Source organism: Trachurus japonicus, chromosome 13, assembly GCF_045865225.1.
Source record: "Trachurus japonicus isolate A0001 chromosome 13, Traja_1.0".
NCBI classification, from domain to species: domain Eukaryota; kingdom Metazoa; phylum Chordata; class Actinopteri; order Carangiformes; family Carangidae; genus Trachurus; species Trachurus japonicus.
The window spans coordinates 9798099-9821914 of record NC_140919.1 but is presented as its reverse complement, the minus strand read 5'-3'; the positions used below and the strand labels follow the sequence as shown (position 1 = coordinate 9821914).

Here is a 23816-nt window from a genome sequence, read left to right as displayed (position 1 = left end):
CTGAGAAAGGGAGCCTGTTGGTGAACATAAAGGAGAATTTGTCGGCAGAGAGGTGGTTGAATGTGCGTGAGGATTTCAGGCGTTTGTCAGAAAGGCAGTCAGCTTTAGAAAGTAGTTTAAAAAGGACACAAGCATGGTCTGTCACACATACATTATGCAATTGGAGGTTGTCAATGTTTAAGCCATGAGAGAGGATAAGGTCAAGGGTGTTACCGCTGGTGTGAGTGGGGCCTGACACGTGTTGAGAGAAGTTGAATGATTTAATGATATTTAAAAAATTAAGTGCAAATTTATCAGAGGGATCATTTACATGAATATTAAAATCACCAGCCATAAGAACTCTATCAAATGTAATAATAGATGTTAGGAAGTCACTAAATTCAGCTAAAAATGAGTTATTTGTGCCAGGTGGGCGGTATACTAAGATGCAATAAAAGGGGATGAAATGCCCGATTTTAGCCATCATCAGTTCAAATGTAGAAAACGAGCGGGAATTAACCCTCCAGGTTTTAAAACATTGTTTGTGTACTATAGCAAGGCCACCTCCCCTACCAGTGGGTCTGGGGGCACAGATAAAGGAGCAGCCAGGTGGACACAGTTCATTTAGAGATACAAAATCATTGACACTCTGCCAAGTCTCTGTCAGAAAAAAGAAATCCAAGTCACTGGAGGTGAATAAATCGTTCAGGATGAAGGATTTATTGTTGATAGAACGAGCGTTCAGCAGTGCCATTTTCAGAGAAGAGCTGTATTCGTTGTTCTTATTAGGGCCACGGGCAATCGCACCGGGCACTGGTCCCAACAGCTATGAAATAGCTGCAGGGACCAGTGCCCGGGCGAAGCCCGGGCACTACTGTTATTGTGTGGATTTTTTCTTCTTATTAGTGTGAATGCTGGAAGCATTCACACTATTGTTATTCAAATCTTTATACTTATTATTATTATTATTCTTACTTCTTCTTCCCTTTTTCTGCGTTTAACTCCTTCTTCATACTTTGTGCTATTTCAACAATTCATATATCAAAACGTGCAACTTTTTCAGGACATTTATGCTATTATTTTTCTCTTTCATACTATTTATACTTTTTAAAATATTTAACTTTTTGTGCAATTTTTCTCTCATAGGAAATACATTGAAACAGTCTTCAAACTCTTCAAATCTTCTGCTTCATTCAGCCTCTAATAGCTTCAGCATACTTTCAGCTACAGACTTCATTCAACTTTTAAACTGTTCACAAACCTTTCAACTATTCAGCTATATCTCAGCTTATTGATATCTTCAACAGTTTCAGATATATGTGTAGTTTTAAAATCATTAAAATTTCTGACAAAATTCAGATTTAACATGAAAGTCAATGGGACGGAATGTTCGGACGTTGGCAGTTGGTAGAGTGACAGAGGGTCTAAAAATCCTCTCACATTTTTCTCTCTATCCTGTCAGCACGGCCACAGATTACACTCTACACACATAATTTCGGGCATGCTTGTAGACAAGCTCATCCTTGATCTCTTCATGTGCTCAGAAAACCAGAGAGACGAACACAATTTAAACTAAGAGCCTCTGAGTGCAGCCATTTCCCTCTCTCCTCCCATTGACTCCCATTCAAAAGTAGGCGCTGATTTTCTAAACGTCCCAAAGTTTCCAACCTGCGACACAATCAACAATTTTTACTCTAGAAACACCAAAGTGACACGGACGCGTTCAGCAAGGTCTTATGGTTCGGAAAATGTAAACCTTTTGCTCGTACTAAGTACAGATTTGTCGTACATTAGATCTGTTTGAGGGTGTCACAGAGCAGTTAAAGCCTATGGTTAAAGCTGCCACCATACCTTAAAGCCACCAGCCAACAGTTACATGGTAACCTCAACATGGTAACCTCACCATGGCAACCTCACCATGGTAACCTCACCATGGCAACGTCACCATGGCAACGCACACATTCTCTCTGTCTGACTGTCTGTCGGTCATACACACACACACACACAAATGGACACACACTAACTACCACACACACACACACACACACACAAATGGACACACACACACACACAAATGGACACACACTCACCATACACACACATCCAACACACACACACACACACAAATGGACACACACTCACCATGCATACACATCCAACACACACACACAAATGGACACACACTAACTACTACACACACACACACACACACACACCATACACACACATCCAACACACACGCACACAAATGGACACACACTCACCATACACACACATCCAACACACACACACACACACACACAAATGGACACACACTAACTACCACACACACACACACACACACACACAAACACAAACACACACACACACACACACACACACACACACACTCACCATACACACACATCCAACACACACACACACACACACACACACACACACAAATGGACACACACTAACTACCACACACACACACACACACACGCACACACCCAACAAACATACAACCACTTACCAAACACATACACAATTTACACAATTACACACAAACAGACACACATGCACACACAACAAACACACACACAAATGGACACACACTAACCATACACAAACAGACACACACGTCCAACACACACACATTTCATACAGTTGTCAGGCCAGAACTTTTTGTATATCTTCCTCACTCACACACACACACACACACACACACACACACACACACACACACACACACACACACACACACACACACACACACACACACACACTTTTGTATATCTTCCTCACTCTCTCTCACACACACACACACACACACACACACACACACACACACACACACACACTTTTCCTACAGTTGTCTGACTGTTTTGTATGTACCTCTCTATCTTCCTGTTGTAGTTAATGGACTCGTTGCTGTTAATTTTGTTCTTTAGCTATTTAAACTGAAAATACACATTTCTCCATTTTGTTCATGTTGAACACATTGTTTTACACGTATCCTAAACTACTGAGGCTCTTCTCAACCATTTCACACCATTAAACCCGCTGTTTACATGTTCTACTCCTCAGCTAATGCTCCATCTATATTCTTCAACAATGTTCTTCTGCTGTCAGTTTACAATGTATTTCAGTAGGCATTAACTTTTTTCCTAATTCAGGAATTTTTCAAACTCTTCTTTGACAATTCAAGTAATTTCCAGCCATTTCATACAAAGTCTCACATCTTCTACTTTTAAATATATTCTCAGCCATTGCTTCAGCTATGTTAGTGCTGGTTCATCAGTTGTCCTTCCTGTCAGGTTAGCTACAGATTTCAACTATTTAACCATTACATTTAAACATGCAGAATTTCAATGTTTTCTTCTCCCTTTAGCATTTCTACTGCTTTTTACCTTTAAAAAGGCATTCATCTCACACTACAAGTTATATGTTTCAGCTTTTTCCCTCCTAGGGATGAATAAAGTATTCCTCTACTCTCTACTCTACTCTACTCTACTCTACTCTACTCTACTCTACTCTAGCATTAGTCTTTTCAACATTGCTTTAGCAGTTTCGTCAACTAATTTAGCATTGATTCAACAATTTCTTCAGCTCATTCAGCATTGCTTCAGCAACAGCGTTCAGCTGCTTTCAGCATTCACACGCATTTTCTGCAGGAAATGCTATCTTTTTCTAGTTATTATTCTCCTTCATCTTCCGGACGATTTTCGATGTGCTACTAGTCCTGCAACTCGAAGAGTTGCAGGACATATTATATATCAAAACGTGCGTCCTGATCGGGATCGCTGTGCTATTACTTTTCTCAACAGTTTACGAATTTTTCGCGACGTAGTCGCGAAAAACTGCGCAAAAATTTTGCATGTAAGTCAATGGGACGGGCGAAAAAAAAAGACCGAAAAAGACCAATCATTGGAGTTTAACAAAAGTCTACTGCTCAGGCATACTTTCACCTAGAGACTCCATTTAAACTTTAAACAGTAGACACAAGTCTTGTGTATTGTCGTATTACTCCACGTTTTGATAGGTCATATAGTTTTTGATCAATCCCTGATCAATGACCATGATCATTTTTGGAGAAATTATGAGTTTATAATGGGTGTGTATTGCATGGAATGTTCGTGTCAGAGTGCGTGACATCATCGGTTAGAGTGGGAGAGAGTGAAGAAACATTCTGTATTTTTTCTGGATAAATTGCCACCACGGCCACAATTTACACTCTACAGACATAATTTTTTCAGAATTTGTAAGACAAACTTGTTATCTCTCATGTCATGTGCTCAAAATATCAGAGAGACTTACAGAACTTACAGAATCAGCCTCTGAGTGCGGCCACGTCTGTCCCTGCTCCTCATTGAGTCCAATACAAATATTTTCTGAGAGGAGCAGAACGGCCTGATGTTTTAAAACTGCCAGCGTCGCCAAAATATTTACTGTAGAAACACCAAATCGTACCGAAATTTTCAGTAAGTCCTTAGAGCAACGTTGATCTGTGTTTTGTTCTGATAGGAGTTACCGTTTTGTCATGCTAAGCCTAATTGTGAGGCCGGTTTAGAGGCAGAAAATGGCTGTTTTTCTCCACGTTTCTGTCTGCCTCAGCCTGCGGGGGCCCCTATCACCGTGGTAACCTCTTTGATCCTCAGGCCAGAGCTCGTTAACTTCATAAACAATCCACCTGGCGCTCGTTTAAATGTTTATAAACACAGACACAGCTAAATCAGACTGACACAGGATGCAGCTACTAACTAACTATGTGACAAGTCAGTCACACACACACACACAGACTCTAGAGCCAGCTTCATGTGATTACAGTCACACACACACACACACACACACACACACACACACACACACACACACAGTTAACCTAATGTGGTTACAGCTCCTCCATATCAGTGCTTATAGAAAGATGATCATGTGTCTGTCTGATCAGCTCTGTCTTGACCTTAAGATCGTGGGTTTGATTCCCATGTTGACAGAGATGGCACAACCCGCAGTAGCTCCCGTGGCCCATTCAAAATTTCCCGAGAGGAAATTTTCTAGTTATTGTTGTCATTCCCATCAGCAGGGGTCTTTGTAAGGTGGCGTAGATACCGAAAGTCTGGCCGGCTGCGTAACACACGTATTACTTGGCGTCGTCCAATGACGGATTGAATAGGTTTAACCAGTGGTGGTGTTAGTGTAGGAGCGCTGGTGCGACAGTAGGGGGAGCGCGAGCTAGGGGAAATGGAGGTAAGAGCAGGTGGAGGCTGGTGCCGCAAGGGGGGGCTACTGATGGTTCGAAGAGTAGAAGTGACAGAGTGGGTAGCGGAAGAAGAAGTGGAGGCTACAGAGTGAGATGTAAACAAACGTCAGTCGTGGTCATGGATGGCAGTCCGGACAGCATAATTAATGTTTTCCGAAAGTACTGAGCTGCCCAACTTGCTGGGGTGGAGACCATCCCTCCCGTAAAAGGAGGGACGGTTCCAAAAAAGATTAAAACTGTCAATGAAGCAGATGTTAAGAGACCTGCAGGAAGCCTGGAGCCAGGTGTTAAGGCTGCGGAGCCTGCTGAAACGCTCCGGGCCACGGGACAGCGTTGGGAGAGGACCACTGATAAAGACAGTTTTGCCGCAGCTTTTTAGGAAGTTTAAAAGGCCAGTGAAAGACTTTTTCGTCACCTCTGATTGTTTGTGAGCAGTGTCGTTACTTCCTACATGGACTATAACGCGGTGAACGGAGGAGGGAAGGGACTGCAGTAGCCCAGGTATTTTGTGAAGAATATCTGGGACTGCAGCTCCGGGGAAGCAACGTGTGATAGCGTTGGGATAGCGAATGTTCCTGCTGATGCTGTCACCCACTATTAGAGTAGTGGGAGGAGGACGAGGGGGAGGTGGGTGATTTGGCGTACCTAGGTTGGAGATGGGGGTCTTCGGGAGGTCGACGCAGGAGGTCCCCCTGGAGTGATTCCGAACAGCGTCCACCAGAATCCTGCGCCGGGAGGAGGAGGTCGAGGTTCGGGGACGCGGCTCGGTGCGAGCGCCGTCAGCGGGGGGCGGAGGCAGCGCCTCGGGGACAGCAGCTACGGTGTGAGGGCCAGGCGGAGGATTGAGTGCGGCGACAGAGGCCGGGGCTGGACCGGGAGGAGGATCAGATGTAGGAGCTGGAGCTGGGACCAGGACCGGACCAGGAGGAAGACCGGGTGAGGGAGCAGGCGGCGGGTTGCGTGGATGAGCTGTGGAGTGGGGAACAGAGATCTCCTCAGGTGCCAGGACATCATAGCGGGTGGAGAGGCTCAGTCTCGGAGGAGAGGTGAGCCGACGGGGGTTCCGTCTGCGGCCACGGCCGCGAACCACCACGTCAGACCAGGCCGACACTCCATTCGGTGTCGAGCTGGAGGGACGTAGGCTGGCGGATGGATCCCAAGCGACAGTGTCCTGGATGGGTGAAGTTTGCAGAGTTGATTTATTGAATTGATCGCACATGAACAGATTGGAGAGTGTGGGAAGGCGGATGGAAAGGTTGGACAGTATCGAGTCCTTTTTCTCCAGCTCTGCAGAAAGCCGTTTAATATCCTCCTTGAGATCAGCGATCTTCTTATATGATCGTTGAAGACGACGGTCCGTATCGGGGAGGTTCACTGGAGAAGACGACGCCATGGGGAGTCTGAAAACAGAGGAGGGACAACAGCCAGCAAGCGCTAACAGGAACGGAGGAGGTTTTCTACTTCAGCGAAGAGAGTTGGATATTCCGAGTTTGAGCTTCAGTGAAAACTTACACAGATGGGCTCCATCAGGAGCCCACAGCGTAGAGATGGCACTATGAATCAATCCGGAGTAGAGAGGAGACTTACCGCCGAGGGCCTGGAAGACAGGCCCACTGCAGATGAGAGACTCGGGTAAGTCACAATCCCTCTTTTCCGTGTGGGCCGGTGGGCCTCTGGTGTATGGTAGGAGCCGGCCGAGATATTCCCACGCTGTCAGTCAGCGTCAGCAGGGAGAGTGGTTGCGTTGTAGTCCTTCAAAAGGGCTTAAAATCTTGCGCGATGGCAGGAGTACTTTAATTAGTTAAAAGCAATTGTTAAAACTGGCGAAATAAAAGCACGAGGATAACTAGAGGTGGGTGGGAGCCCAATAGTAGTCAAATTTTTCCGCCTCTTTGCGAGAGTAAGGGCTCATTCACTGACTCACTGACTTGATGATCTGAACCGGGCTGGAAAAAATTATATTAAAGCGAACAATGGAACTGTGTATTTTTTTTCAGGTAAAACCTCTTTTAGGCTGCGAAAATAGGCCGTTTCTTTGGGTCCATTAACAACAATGTATGTTGTAAATCTCTGGGCAGGGCTATTATGGGCTGGCGTTGCTAACAGGAGGAGTGCAGAGAGTCTTCTACTGCAATTAAAGTACTTAGGGGCTATTTGTAGATCATACAACCCCACTTTAAAAAAAATGCTACTATCCCTTTAAACATTGACACGTTTTGATGTTTGTGCATTTGGTTTTGACTGTGACTTTTTTTTATTTTTGCTTTAGTTTTGCCAAAGTATGAGGTGAAGGTTCACCTGCCCAGTGTGATCAGCATCCTGGACAAAGAGGCAACGATGCAGATCTGTGGAAAGTGAGTGACCCATTTAAAACCAGTGGAGGGGATGTGATGTGGAGCATGGACGACATCACACACCACACAGCCAACTGAATTCTCCTCACTTTTATGTACGAGGAAACTAATTACAGTGATACTGCAGCCGCTCTTTATTGTTTCTTATTTTGTTAAAAGGATAAAAACCATTTTAGGAAACGGTGTCTTCTGAGTGGGTGTTTCTCATGGCAACGGTTCAGCAGCAGCAACACTGCTAGGTGGTTATCAATTACCACGCTGTGCTAATTACTGACAACGTCACACTGTGTAGCTACAGCGCCGTCCAACTGGACAGTTTGTCAGTTTTCTAAGAGCCCACGTAGCGTTAGCTGTCAGCCTGAAAACCTGTTTATCTGTTAAGTTAGTTTTCTACCTGGACATATGAAGCTATAGGCTAACTAGCCCTTACTACAGTGTTTTTCAACCATGGGGTCGGGACCCCATGTGGAGTCGCCTGAAATGTCTAGTTTAAAAAAAAAAAAAAAAAATTACTGATAAAAATATTTAAAGCAGATATCAGTGGAATGTTTTTGTTAATATAAGTCCTAAATAGTCCTATTTTCCGTCAGCAATCACTTTCATGAAGTATTTCAGCCTAAACACGAGTCTCTCCGTCACTCTGCTCTGCTGTAACCCGAGGAGAAAATTTTCCTTGTGGGATACAAGTGTTATCCAATGAGGGGAGAGAACGGCATGAAGGGCTGTGTGTGCAGCCAAGGGATGCGCGTGAATGTGGTGACGTAGCACGAGGACCAATTGATGCCTGACAAGGGCGGGGGCTGCTAACTCATGGTGCGTTCAAGGAAACTCGTACTTTGTGTTTTTCCTTCCTGTGAAGTCATACCAGTTCGATCTGGTACGAGTTCACGGGTCGGAAGTTACGAGTGGCCGTTATAGGGAACTTTCACAGACAACAGGACGGTAAAAACACGAGCTACGGGTTACCTGGAACGCTACCAAGTCGTAGTTGTGACTTGAAGCTGTAACTTACGGTTTCAAAAGCCTGCCTTGAACACAGCATTAGCCGAAACGGCCGTGCCGCTGTTATCTGCTTTAACTAATTATTATTCTTTTAAAATTATGATTAAAAACAACACACAATCTTAAACAACTGTATTCAATAATTTCACTTTCTAAAATGTAAATTGAGTTTAAATAAAAAGCAAATATCTGAGCTGGCGCATCTGGATTGGGTCGCCAGAAATTTGTGATGTCAAAATGGGGTCACAAGCCAAAAAAGGTTGGGAACCACTGCCTCACTAGCTCGCTAATTAATGTGAACATTGATTCCAAGTAGATCTTCATTATTCATGTCAACATTTGCTGAGTCATCTGTTGCTTTTTAGCTTTAGCTGCTTCTCCTTTTATTGATCTGCTTGTAGTTACAACTTTATTCTTTGTTCTGCATGTTGGGCTAATAGCTATGGAGAGTCATTAGCACAGCTGGATGTCTGGACCATGGATCTATTATGGTCTGGATGCTTTAATGCTAACTGAAGGCTAATTAATTTGCTGGCTAATTGGCTAGCCACTTAGCCAAGGCGTCCCCCAAGGCTCTATCCTTGGACCGATACTTTTTTCATTGTGTTAACTTCCTCTTGGCTCAATTTTAAGTAAATATGACATCTCAGTTTTTTTGCTTTTGTTTGGTGTGAATTTATATTTTAATTAATATTGTTTTTATTTACTTAGGCTACCTCTTTTGCAAAGCACCTCCTGGTTTATCAGTGGTTAATTGTTTTTCTATGCGCTCTATAACTACATTAAATGGATTGCAATGGATAGTAAACATTTACTCACCTCCAAAACAGAAGCACAGACCTGCTCAGGTTCTGTTAAATCAGTCCACTGCAGAGGAAGATGTATTATCTGTCTAACTAACTAACTGTGACGGCGCCCACCTGCCGCTCAGTTTCTGTTTGTTGCGTTCTCCCGTCACACTTGATCTGGGTACATGCTATGCTAAAATTGTTGAACTCAACTAAAATCAACTGTTCTTGTGCCGTTTCAGATACACCTACGGGAAACCAGTCATCGGTTCGGTCAAAGCAGAGTTTTGTAGATTACCCGCCCGGTTTTACTGGTATAGTAGACAAGATATGATCTGCAAGACTTATCAACTGACTGTGAGTGTTCCAGTGTGAAATGCTGATATAACTCTCCCCTTTTACCATTATAATTATTATTTTAATATAACTAACACCCTTGTCGTAATCTCTCCCAGACGGATAAAAGCGGTTGTGCCACACAAATCGTGAACGTGACGGAGTTTTCCCCCGATAAAACCATGTATGACGACAATTTTGATGTGACCGCTGAAATAGAAGAGTTTGGCACCGGTAGGTCGACTGGATGGATGTCAGATGCCATTCGTTTTGTAATTATGAGCAGTTCCCGATGAGATGTAGCCCATCAAATATTTTGTTTTTATTGCCATGTAGGAGTGGTTCTTAAAGGCAGCGCTCAGACCAGCTTCAGCAGCAGCATCCGGGTCGTCACCTTTGAGGACGTTCCTGCAGCGTACAAACCTGGTATTCCATTCGAGGGAAAGGTAACTGGCACAAGGAGCTACAGCCGCTATGTGTTTCATTTTGTGTTCATGTGGTACACGTTGTGTTGGATGTCAGTTGATCAGATCGCTTACTTGAGTCCAGACTAAATAATCTGGATGAATTCTGGAGTGATTGTCCCCATTGGATGGATCCTATTGATCACTGATCTTTGTTTTTATTATTATTTTTTATTCACGCTTCATTTGCTGTTTGACTTATCAATGAAACAATTACAATGACATGCAAAAGTTTGGGCACCCCTGGTCAAAGTTTCTGTTACACTGCAAAAACTCAAAATCTTACCAAGAATATTTGTCTTATTTCTAGTCAAAATGTCATTCCTAGTCAAAACAAATCTCATTATACGTAAAACCACATAAAAAGTAGCTTGTTTTTGACACTTTTTTCTTCTTTCAAGCATATTTTTACTTGAAATAAGTAGAAAAATCTGATAGTGGGGCAAGTTTTTCTTTCTTATTACAAGCACAAAAAAACTTGCTTTCACTGGTAGATATTTCTACTTATTTCAAGTGAAAATTAGTTTGAAACAAGTGAAAATTATCTAAAAACAAGTTATTTTTAGGTGATGAGTCTTATTTTAAGAGATTAGTTTTGACTAGAAATGAGACATTTTGACAAGAAATATGACAAATATTCTTGGAAAGATTTTGAGTTTTTGCAGTGTAGTGTGAACACTTTTTTACTTTAACTTCGTCAGGGATAATACAATTTTTGCATCTGAGGCTAAGAGTGTGCCACATCCTTTTTCCTCTGTCTATTTTTCGTTTGTGAGCACCTCATCAACGCCAGTGTGCACTCTCCTCCTCTTCAAAGACTCAGTGTGAACAGTTCAGCAAGTGGAAGATGAAATGATCTCCAAAAGACATGAAGTTACAGATATGCGTTAAACATTATATATATATATATATATATATATTTATTTATTTATATATATATATATATATATATACATATATATATATATTTTTTTTTTCATCTTTTCCATTTTCAAAATAACAGAAAAGGAAAAGGTTTGGCCCCCCTGCATAGTTAGTATGGTTGGTGTGTAAATATCTTGTCTGATACCTTTGTCAAAGTTATCTGAGAGCTCCAGTCTCCTGGGTTTCCCATTCTGTTGCAGGCTGCTGCTTTGTTTCCTTTTTTCACTCTGAAACCTTAGATAACTAAATAATACGCTGATATTGCAAGAGTGCATGTTCATGTTTGCCTTTTGGAGATCATTTCATCTTCCACTTGATTAACTGTTCACATTAACATAAACTTTGACCGGGGGTGCCCAAACTTTTCCACTGTTTTTCGTAAGTTACGTAGTTCCCACTGTTCACCCACGTCAGAAGGCTATGTTCCCTGGATCCTCAAAATAGCTCCACCATCCACCCTGATGGACATGAACTAATGAAAAATGGTGTTATTCATGGTCCTCAGTAGATGAATCATCGTTTCTTTGGTGGCACATAGAAATACAATTTGTCAACATTTACTCTAAACCAACACCCATACTGTACCAAGGTCACCTGATAGTTTGTAGACCAATAACCATGACGTTTTCTGTGCGTATTCATGGTCCCCAGAGGTTGATTTCTGATCATAACCAACCTTCTTTGAGTGCTACCAAGAGCCCAGTATCCGGTAGCACTAACCAACAACACTGTTGGCTTCCATGCTGATCAGAGGATGAACCTTTCTTTCAATTATCAGATGTTTTATTAGCTTTTCCTGTCACAGTCGAGCTCCCAGAGGATACAAACCCTGATGATGTGGCTTAGCTTGTGTGTCCCCACTTGTCTTGTCTGCAGGTGAATGTGGTCGGTCCGGGCAACAAACCTGTCGCCGATGAGCTGGTGTACCTGTTTGTCGGCGATGCACAGAACGAAACCCTCAGGACGGACAAGAGCGGCATGGCTTCGTTTTCTCTGGACACGTCCCTCTGGAAGTCCTCTGAACTTCTCAGGGTCGGTTCCTGCTCAGTTCACAATCAGTTTTATAATCAATATCTGATTAATGTAACTTGAATTCCGTCAATTTAGGCGAGCACAAAGAAGACGGAGGACTTTGAGACGTTCGAGCGCAACGTGCGTCGGCCCAGCTACCGGTCGGCCCACCACCACGTCACGGCCTTCTACTCCAAGAGCAGCAGCTTCCTGAAGCTCATGCAGGCCGGAGAGATCTCCTGCGACAAGGACGCAACCGTGCGCGCGCAGTACATCATCGCAGGGGAGGAGCTAAAGACGGGACAGGAAGTCCTCGACTTCTTCTACCTGGTACGTGTGACTGGGGGTTACAGGCCGCTGAGGGCTAAGAGACGCTCACAGTGACGCAAGTCCAATCCACTGAATCTGAAAACGGTTTTTACTGATGATGCTCGCTCACTAAGAACTGAGATATAACCAATACATTCTTCAGATCACCTTAAAGAGATAGTTCAACATTTTGGCAAATTGGCCCATTGCCATAATCCCTATAGTCATATCAGTAGGTTCGTTACCTTTAATTGTCGGTGCAAGTTATTTTTAGAACGGCGGAGCAGAGCCGCAAGCTGCTCAGAGCTACGCTACGGAGGCTCATGGGATTTCTTGGCTTCCCTCATCAAACTCATCAAATACACAATCCAACAACTCCACAACGCTCTGGTGGACAAGTTGTGACCTGCACATTCACCACGCTATAAGATAATAACACAACGTTACCACACAGAGTTGTTTTAGAGGGAAATTCATGGAAAACCGCTGATGCGTGTTGTCTTCAGGGACAGTTTTTCATCAAGCAGTTTCTGTATTACTCTAAAACAACTCTGTCTGGTAACGTTGTGTTATTATTGTGTTATTATCTCATAGCGTGGTGAATGTGCAGGTCACAACTTGTCCACCAGAGCGTTGTGGAGTTGTTGGATTGTGTATTTGATGAGTTGATGAGGGAAACCAAGAAATCCCATGAACCTCTGTAGCGTAGCTCTGAGCAGCTCTGCTCTGCTCCGCCGTTCTAAAAATAACTTGCACCGACAATTAAAGGTAACAAACCTACTGCCATGACTATAGGGGATTATGGCAATGGGCCAATTGACCAAAATGTTGAACTATCCCTTTAAAGCTAAAGTCACTTGTCCCTATCAGTCATTTAAAATCATAAATCACAAATGTCCGGTCCTCTGTTTGTGTTTTTCCTGATCCACTTCCTGTATTTTATTTTTATTTTCTTCTCTGTTTTGGTTTGTATATTTGTCCTATTGGTCTGCACGAGTTTAAATCAAACTAATGAACTTTTCTTTAATATTTAAACCAACACATTAAATGTCGGTGTTGTCTTTTCTTTCCAGGTGATGTCCAGAGGTGGGATTGTGCAGCATGGACGGATCCCAGTCACTGTTAAAGCAGGAACAGGTACAAACTAAACCTACTATTGATCCAATTGACTTAATTGTTGTATCTTTTATATGTGGTTTCCTTTGTATAAACTATATTCTATTTGATTTGTTGTATAATGCGCGTATATCGCTGCTGTAACAGAAGAAACCCCCAGTTTGAGATAAAATAATCTATCTATCTGTTTGACTAATCAATTGTTTTGATTCTGTATCAACATGTAAAGCTTCTCATGTCACATTTCCGTCAGTCAACACAGGCGAGCTGTCGGTGACGCTCCGCCAGCTGACGGGTCTGGCGCCGTTCGCCCAGGTGGTGGTCTACACACTGATGCCCAGTGGAGAGGCCGTGGCCGACAGCCAGGACTTCCCCGTCCAGCTCTGCCTCAGCAACAAGGTGCATTTTTAATAAATTTTTTTACATGTAATGAATGACTTAGACCTGTGCACCTCAGGTTTCTGACTCCACCTGGTTGCTTGGTTCCTGTGCAGGTGTCTCTGAAGTTCTCGTCCGTCCAGAGTCTTCCAGCAGAGAAGACCACGCTGAGTCTGCAGGCGTCGCCTCACTCCCTCTGTTCGCTCAGAGCCATCGACCAGAGCGTCCTGCTGCTGCAGACCGAGCCGGAGATCAGCACCAAACAGGTACCACACACACACACGCACACACACGCACCAACACTGTGACGCAGTGTTTGCATCTCAAACAGCAGGATGCCTCAGTTACTGATAAGAAAAGTGTGAATAATAATTCAGCCACCAACACGAGGACTCAGTCGGACCTGGGCCCAGTTGTTCAAAGTTAATCTGATTGGATTTCATGATAATGGATCAGATCAAATCTTGAAAATGTGTTGATCAAAACTAAAAACGGATTCTGAGATCGGATCAGATTACGTGATCAAACCTTCAGTTCAAAACTTTTTGATCAGGAAAACATCCGGATTATTCTGATCACAGCAGTTTGGTGGATTCAGGAACAAAATGTGATTTTAAATTAGATTCAAACTGGTCAAATAAACCACATTTATAATGTAAGCTACTGTATAAACATTTATATTTTGCACCTGGTTTTTAAAACATTACAGTGATAAAGTAAATAAAATTAACTTTTGATAATTTAACAAAATTAAGAACTCTGAATGTTTTTCCCCAACTACTGGATATTTAAAAAAAAATCTAATTTTGAATTTGAAACACTTGATAAAATATTCACAATATACATGAGTAAAGTGTATTTGCTTTTTGGTGTATTTTTTGGTCAGATCAGGTCTGGGTGTTTAAGACATTGAAGAAAGAAAAAACTGCTCAGAAAACAACTCAAACATCCCATTTTCAAATAAATCCACTTTGAGTGACCTCATGCTGCTGTTCTACCTGTTCAGCCGTCAGTCTGATACAGTCACATTAACATTCATTATCTGGATTAGGTGATCATGAAAAGTTTGTATCTGGATCAGACTGATCCATCCAGCTGTGTTTTGAACAGCTGGGATAAAAGTAAAGATGGATTACTGTACATGATCCTAGATAGCAAGACAAGGGATTTCAAAATCTGGATAATTGTGATCCAGATTTAACCTTTTGACCCTGTGAGCTGAAGCTTCCTCTTCTCTGGGGTTGATACAAACTGTCCGGTCGTCCATCGGCCTGTTGAAGGCTCCAGACTCACTCCTGTTTTATCTGCTCTTTATTTATCTTCAGACACAGTGAATTATCTGTAGTTTCTGGTACTTGAATGTGTCACTGACCCTCAGAGAGGAACAGCTGCACACAGCCTCTCCTGTCCTTCATGTGTTTAAAGGGATAGTTCAACATTTTGGCCCATTGCCATAATCCCTATAGTCATAGCAGTAGGTTCGTTACCTTTAATTGTCGGTGCAAGTTATTTCTAGAACGGCGGAGCAGAGCCGTGAGCTGCTCAGAGCTACGCTACGGAGGCTCATGGGATTTCTTGGTTTCCCTCATCAAACTCATAAAGAGTGAAAATATACGCACATCCCTTGCTTGGGGTGCTGGGCCAAATGGACAGTAGAAAATAGAAAAAACAGCCCGCACAACCTCGTTTTTGCTCCAGAATATTTTACTGACACAACGTTTCGGGCTCTCAGCCCTTCATCAGGTCATCATGATGACCTGATGAAGGGCTGAGAGTAAAATATTCTGGAGCAAAAACGAGGTTGTGCGGGCTGTTTTTTCTATTCTTTTTTCTATTTTCCCTCATCAAACTCATCAAATACACAATCCAACAACTCCAAAACGCTCTGGTGGACAAGTTGTGAGCTGCACATTCACCACGCTATGAGATAATAACACAACGTTACCACACAGAGTTGTTTTAGAGGGAAATGCAGAGACTACTTGATGAAAAACTGTCCCTGAAGGCAACGTGCATCAGCGGTTTTGCATGTATTTCCCTCTAAAACAACTTTGTCTGGTAACGTTGTGTTATTATCTCATAGCGTGGTGAATGTGCAGGTCACAACTTGTCCACCAGAGCGTTGTGGAGTTGTTGGATTGTGTATTTGATGAGTTTGATGAGTGAAACCAAGAAATCCCATTAGCCTCTGTAGCGTAGCTCTGAGCAGCTCACGGCTCTGCTCCGCCGTTCTAAAAACAGCTTGCACCGACAATTAAAGGTAACAAACCTACTGCTATATGACTATAGGGATTATGGCAATGGGCCAATTTGCCAAAATGTTGAACTATCCCTTTAACCCACTGACAGCCAACGAGTGAAGATTCGCTCACGACAATAAAGTTTTATCTTTTTTGTTAATTTGTTGAGCAGGTGACGAGACTCTGACTCCGAGCCGCTGCGGGTCTTGTAACACTTTTCATTTTTCACATCATGGTTGCGTGGACCTCCATCACCCTGACGACGACGTGCCTCCTCTGCTGTGTGTGTGTGTGTGTGTGTGTGTGTGTGTGTGCAGGTGTTTAGTTTAAGTTTATTATGGACATGTTAAAAGAAATAAAACATAATACAGAAATGGACAGACATAACAAATAAAAACTTTGCAAAGACAACATATGATCAAAAAAATAAAATAAAATAAAATAATTGAAAATAAAGATAATTAGATTTTTGTTGTTCTTTCATATCCGAAAAGGAGTGGGAAGAAGTAAAACTTATTTACTCCCACCTCTTATTCATAAATTATCTATCAAGTTATCTAGTCATTATAGTCTATATACAATAAATTAATTTATGAGTTATTTAACTGGATTTATTCTAATATATTATTATATTTATATACATATAGATTTATTCTAACATATGATTACTAATCTTTATCTCTCTATATAGTCATATACATATAAAAACATATACAAACACATTCATACATACAAAGACAAACTGAAAGTAACACGAACAGAGCAACAAATGAACTAAGTTGGTAAATAATACCCAAATAAATAATAATAAGCACCATTGTGGTTGTCAGACACCCTCACTTCTGTACATACTGAAAATAATTTCCTTGTATTTCTTTTTGAACTGGATTATGTTTGGACATTTGAACTGGATTATGTTTTGTTTGGACATTAAATTAGGTGTACAGCGACCTGCCTCTGCAGCGGCTGACGGGATACTCCTACGACGTGGAGGACTCTGAGCCGTACCCCTGCTACCCCGTGCTGGTGCCCGTGCCCGTGGTCGAACCTGAACCAGAACCAGAACCAGAACCAGAACCAGAACCAGAACCAGAGCTTGAGCCGGACGTCGTGGTCGATCCTCGGTCGGATCGTCGATCGGCGCGCTCCATCTACTTTGGGCCGCCCAATCAGAAGAACGACGTCTTCAGCATCTTTAAAGTAGAAAATTGCATCATTTTTTTTGCAGCAGTTGCAGGCTGCAAACACACACATACATACATACACAGGGTACAGAAAGTATTCAGACCCCCTTCAATTTTTCACCATTTTGCAGCTTTATGTTAAAGGGATAGTTCAACATTTAGGCAAATTGGCCCATTGCCATAATCCCTATAGTCATAGCAGTAGGTTCCTTACCTTTAATTATCAGTGCAAGCTATTTTTAGAACGGCGGAGCAGAGCCGTGAGCTGCTCAGAGCTACACTACGGAGGCTCATGGGATTTCTTGGTTTCCCTCATCAAACTCATCAAATACACAATCCAACAACTCCACAACGCTCTGGTGGACAAGTTGTGACCTGCACATTCACCACGCTATGAGATAATAACACAACGTTACCACACAGAGTTGTTTTAGATGTGCAAGAGCGTTTTGGAGTTGTTGGATTGTGTATTTGATGAGTATGGAGTACGGTTGCAATTATGTACAATATGTGCTGGATAAATTGTCGGTGTATGTGACAGAAAAAAAAAAAAAAATTCTCTGTCTCTCTCTCTCTCTCTCCTTCTAGGAAATTGGAATCAAACTTGTGACCAACTCTGACGTGAAGAAACCGTACAACTGCCAGGAACTGAACCGATACTATGTGGAGATGGGTATGTTGCCTGTGTGTGTGTGTGTGCACCATTTGCTGTCCCATTATTGTTGTGATCTACTGTCCATTGATTCTGGTCCCAGAGCAAGAAACGACCCATTATACTGTTAATTTAGAATATGCCGATTATGACGAACCCATGGCATATGCCCAAGTGGAAAATGCACCAAGGGGTTCGAAGCCGGTTCCAGTGTCCAAGCCCAAGCCCAAGGCCGAGACTATTAGATCATTCTTCCCTGAGACCTGGATCTGGGAGCTGGTTTCTCTTGGGTAAGTTCAAGTAGTGTGATTAAATTTCCTTCTTTCTTTCTTTTTTTTTTTTTCTATATCCATGTGTTCCTAGATCTCGTAGACTCTCCCGTGCCCATGGCCTTTAACATGATGCCACAGAGCGCAGGTGGCGTGCTGAAAGGTAAAGATGAGGAGGAGAAGAAGGAAACCGTCAGGACATTCTTCCCTGAGACCTGGATCTGGGACCTAGTTACTGTGGGGTAATAATGACATGATAATCCTATTAAAAAGAAAAAAAAAAAAGGATCAAATCATCACTTCATGTTCCTCCTCTTTTCAGACGCTTGATACGTCTGAAGCTTGATATGTCTTTGTTTTTCATTTTGACTTGATTGATTCAAACTGTTCAATCATTAAAATGTTAAAGGGACAACGAGGAGTTTCTATTTGGTTATAAAAGAGTCTCATATTAATGTGGATGAATCTCCGTTACTCACACTTGTTAATGGGCCCATCTTAGATAAATATATCGTTTTGTCTCTATGGTTATTTTGTTATTATTAGTGGTGGTGGAAATGCTGGTTGAGCCGACCAGCGTTTCTTTACTTTTGGTTTCGTGGCGAGTCATGAGAATAACGCCGCAGAATCGCCGTTTCTGACTTTAATTCTTGATGAATGAAAACATGAGTCTGTCTTGCGCCGGTCAAAGGATTTCATGGTGCACGGAGGCTCATAAATGTAGTGAGAAAACACTTCGCTTTTCCAAAACTCCTCGTTGTCCCTTTAAAAGGTACTGACAAGAAGCTAATGACACAATTTATCTTTGATTTCTTCATGGAGCACAAAAGCATTAACATTAAAGGTAGAGTCTGGGGTTTTGTTCGTTGCAGTTTGTAAACAAAACATTGAAACTGGGCCCCTCCTCTCGGGCTAAGCTGTGTAGCCTCCTGCCCCTGACAGCAGCGGTTGTCAGGACCGCACAGATTTATTTAATTACAGAGCATTTAATGATTTTTTTCCCCCTCTTAACCTTTGATTCATCTCCTGTGACCCCTGATTGATTGTCCTGAATCTTTCTGAGCATGTTCATGTGTCTGGATGTTGCAGCAGCGAGAGGTTTTGGGTTTTTTTCAGCGTCACTGCTCGTATGTTTTGTACAGAGACAGCGGGTCCGTGGACGTGGAGAAGACCGTCCCCGACACCATCACCAAGTGGGCGGCCGGAGCTTTCTGCGTCTCCCCCGCCGGCCTCGGCATCGCGCCCAACGTGGGGCTGACGGCCTTCCAGCCGTTCTTCGTCAGTCTCACTTTGCCTTACTCCGTCATCCGAGGGGAGGTCTTCACTCTCAAAGCCACCGTCTTCAACTATCTCTCCAAATGCATCATGGTAGATATTCAAGATGAAAAATGATTGAGGGTTCAGAGTGTTTTTTTTTGTTTTTTGTTTTTTTTAAAGGGATACGGCAACATTTTTTTCCCGTGTCTTGCCTCACTTCCGAGTCCATGACCAGCAGATAGACACCATCCTTTCGACTGTGCGTGCAGTAACAAGGGAGATAGAGCCGTATCGCCCGTAATTAGCTTAGCTCAAACACTGGAAGTGTATGGGTAGTGTTAGCCTGCGTCCACCTAAAGTCATCAGAGAAACTCTTCAGCAACTCTAAACGGAAACCGGCGGGCCGATCTTCGTCTCAGAGCTGACAAAACTCTCCGGTAAGGCATCTTGAGCGGTCAAATGCCGCTAACGGGACGAGATCGGTCAAAACGGAGGGTTCAAGCAAAGACGGTTTATTTTGGTTCAAGCTAGCTACATCGAGGGTAGGTTAGCTTCCTATTTCAAAGTAAAAGCACAAATTCTATCGTCATGGTTTTCTGTATGTAAAGGCCAACAGGTGTTTTATTTTGTGAAAGTAACCGGAAGTGCGTTGGTCACACCGGCTAGCTTGAGTAGCGCCAAATTCGTCCAAACAAAATTGTAAACAGCTGGTATTTAGACAAATTAACGACACACTGCTGATCTAAACGGCTACTTTCTCACCTTAAAATGTTTGAGATGTGGATAAAGTGATATATTTACAGAGTTTAGAGCTAAAATTAAATCAGCTTCTGACTGTTCACCAACACTACCTATACACTTCCAGCGTTTGAGCTAAGCTAATTACGGGCGATACGGCTCTATCTCCCTTGTTACTGCACGCACAGTCGAAAGGATGGTGTCTATCTGCTGGTCATGGACTCGGGAGTGAGGCAAGACACACACAAAAAATGTTGGCGTATCCCTTTAAAGAAAGATTCGACGTCTTGTGTTTTATTTGCTGTGTGCAGGTGAAAGTGACACTTGCGGATTCAGACAGCTTCACCTTCAGAGACTGTGATGGCTGCCAGTACAGTGTGTGTCTGTGCGGGGAGGAGAGCAGGACCTTCTCCTGGATCGTGACTCCCACCGCCCTCGGTAATAACACTACAGATATCTGACCAGAAACAACACAGCTTCAGTCCTATCCATATTTTATTTATTTTTATTGCAAATTTATTGCACATGCATGTACTTTTGTGGTTTGTTGAAAGATCTTATTTTTTTTGACTGGATGTGTGAACATGACTTAAAGGGATAGTTCAACATTTTGGCAAATTGGCCCATTGCCATAATCCCTATAAGTAGGTTCGTTACCTTTAATTGTCGGTGCAAGCTGTTTTTAGAACGGCGGAGCAGAGCCGCGAGCTGCTCAGAGCTACGCTACGGAGACTCATGGGATTTTTTTGGTTTCCCCCCATCAAATACACAATCCAACAACTCCAAAACGCTCTGGTGGACAAGTTGTGACCTGCACATTCACCACGCTATGAGATAATAACACAACGTTACCAGACAGAGTTGTTTTAGAGGGAAATTCATGCAAAACCGCTGATGCGCACTCCTGTCTGGGCAGTTTTTCAGCAAGCAGTCTCTGAATTTACCTGTATTTACCTGACGCTGTAAAGAAAAATTAGACCAAAACAGCGAAAAAGCAACCGAACCTTCAACCTGCATAGTTCCCCTTTTTAAGAAAATACAATCAAATAGACAAAAAAAAACAATCATCCGCAGTCTTCATCAGCTTCTGCTGCGTTCGATTGCACTTGAAACTCGGAAAGATCCGACCTCCGAATTGGAAAAGTGCAATAGAACGGCCCTTGAGCTTGGGACTCCGACTCGGGCTGCTTGGATCCTACCCGAATTCCCGAGTCGGAATTACATCAAAGCAAAATGGCGTCCCACTTTCTCCTCAACTTTTACTGTTATGTGTCGTCTAATTTAGCATTTGTGTTAGTAAAAGTGTAGAATTAGTTTGCAGTGGCATTTCCATTCCCACACTAATTTGTGATTTAAAAAGGTGTGTGCATGTATTAAGGACAAAAAAACACACTTAAGGAGCAGATGTACTTCCCCAGCAGTACTTTTTGATGCTCGAAAGAAATCCAAACAAACAAGGCTGCGCAATGAAACGCATTTGCCTCGGAACTCGGAAAGATCCAGGTCAGAAATTCCGACTTCTGAGTGCAGACGAACGCAGCATTCATCAACACATGAGCTGTGAACAGTTCACAACACAACATAGACAGTGTTTCCTGATCTGTTATTATAACACATCCGTGTGCGCACAGACTTTATAAATCACACTGTGTCTTTTCACCACAGTGTCAAACACTTAGAGGCTTTAAATGGGTCGTTAGATTTAATCAGCGTAATATTTTTGATTGCAGTGATGTAATTGCAGGCTGGTTCTGCAGCATCGTGTGCAGATTTATAAAAAACAAAACAAAAAAAAACACCAGTACAGTTTTAAATCGCTTAACATTTGTATTTAAAACATATTTAGTAGTATTTAGAGAAAGATGCAGTAGGCATGGAGTCAGAGTTGAATGAAGACATGAGCGGTGTTTTGTTCCGCCAGTCCAGTTTGATTCGGTGCGTCACGCAGCTTCAGTCTAAAAACACGTGTGGTTGTTTTTTCTTTAACTGACTGAATGTTTGTCTCAAACAGTTAAATCCAGTCACAGTCTCCTCGTTACCACCGAGACGTTTTCCCAATCGTCTCTCCTCATTATCACCGATAACTTAATGCAGTTTTGTTTTCACACCTTTTTTTCATAATTAAATTCTGATGTTTTCCACCACGGCCGGTACAATCCTACATCCTCTAATTAGACAGAACAGGCTAATTAATCTCTATTAGGGGCTGTGACAGCTGTTGCTCCTGCTCTGCTGGAAGCAGACCGAGGCGTCTGTCGCTGTTAACGCCGCCTTGGCTGAAAGCAGAGGATTTCCATCAGCCTCCATCAGCCGGGATGGAGATGAGGCTCTCATGAATGTCAAATCGCTCTCCGCTAACTCCCCCTTAGAGGAATGCTGACAATCACTTGTACTAACAAGTCAGGTAGTATCTCTGACGAAACACTCAGAAACCTCTCCCTCGGGGGCTGATCTGTACTTGTCCTCCGTGTGAAGGATTGTGGGCTGAGGAGAGAGGGAGGGAGTGGAGGATGGGGGGGGAGGGAGGGGGAGATGGAGCCGTATGGGAGAGAGGCAGAATAATAAGGCAACAAATGGGGGATTAATGAGGGCAAATAAGAGAGGAAACAGGGGGAGGAAGTAAAACACAGGGAGGAGGGATGGAGGAAGAGTGAGGATAATGAGCTGAGTGTTTGAAAAGCAGATGCGAAGCTGTTTTGCCTCCGTCTGCACAACGTGAGTGTGTGTGTGTGTGTGTGTGTGATGGGAAGCAAGCTGAGTGCCCATCGATACAGCCGTGCTTTCACAATAAGAACGTGTTTTGTGTGTGTGTGTACAGGTAAGGTGGAGCTGAAGGTCAGCGCCGAGGCCCTGAAGACCGAGGCTCTCTGTGGGAACGAGGTGGCCGTCGTCCCCGACATGGGCCGGGTCGACACGGTGATCCGCTCCCTGCTGGTGGAGGTCAGTGGCCAGCCGGACCGGTTTGAACCAGATCCAAGACCGTTTAGTCTGTAGCGTCAATTAATAAAAAACAGACTGAACGTTTAAACCCAGCTGCATCACAGCAGCATCACAGCTGCTGCAGAAAAAAGACCAATTTATAGTCAACAATCAGTTCCAGTCTGATTCAAGATCATTCCTTCTCAGTAAAAATGGAAATCTTTAGAAAAAAATGGGACAGAATTAAATTCAGTACGATTCTATTAACTCCTAATGTTTAGTAAACACACACACAGACAGAAGACAAACAACAGTTTACTGGATTTATCTATTTACCACTGTGGTCACTTTGTGTGTTGATGGTGATGGTGAATGTGTGTTAGTTTGTGTGTTTGTTCTGATGGTGGATGTGTGTTTAGTATTTTCTAAAGACAATGGATCAGGATGTTTTAATTAAATCAACATTAACCACTTCCTGTCTCTGTCCTCCAGGCCGAGGGAACTCCTCAGATGGTCAGTCACAACGCCCTCCTCTGTCCTGCAGGTGAGTGTTCACTGACAAATGGAGCATTAACTTACATTCTGAGCTGAACGACTTAAGCGTTCACTAACAACCTGTGTTCATTAACATCCTGAACACTCAGTAACGTCCTG

The 23816-nt window shown here is 42.9% G+C and overlaps 1 protein-coding gene across 1 annotated transcript in view; it reads left to right on the top strand.

Moving 5' to 3' along the window:
• Nucleotides 1-23816, top strand: part of a2m1 (alpha-2-macroglobulin 1) — a 57337-nt gene that overhangs the window by 18356 nt on the left and 15165 nt on the right. Inside the window, exons 7-22 of the mRNA XM_085794813.1 lie at nt 7491-7575; nt 9608-9722; nt 9821-9935; nt 10038-10147; nt 11966-12121; nt 12197-12430; nt 13483-13546; nt 13779-13924; nt 14020-14169; nt 17083-17343; nt 17916-18000; nt 18343-18490; nt 19391-19616; nt 20555-20681; nt 23062-23183; nt 23655-23706. Of these exons, the coding sequence (XP_085650939.1) occupies nt 7491-7575; nt 9608-9722; nt 9821-9935; nt 10038-10147; nt 11966-12121; nt 12197-12430; nt 13483-13546; nt 13779-13924; nt 14020-14169; nt 17083-17343; nt 17916-18000; nt 18343-18490; nt 19391-19616; nt 20555-20681; nt 23062-23183; nt 23655-23706 (2196 nt within the window). The remainder of the gene's footprint in view (nt 1-7490; nt 7576-9607; nt 9723-9820; nt 9936-10037; nt 10148-11965; nt 12122-12196; nt 12431-13482; nt 13547-13778; nt 13925-14019; nt 14170-17082; nt 17344-17915; nt 18001-18342; nt 18491-19390; nt 19617-20554; nt 20682-23061; nt 23184-23654; nt 23707-23816) is intronic.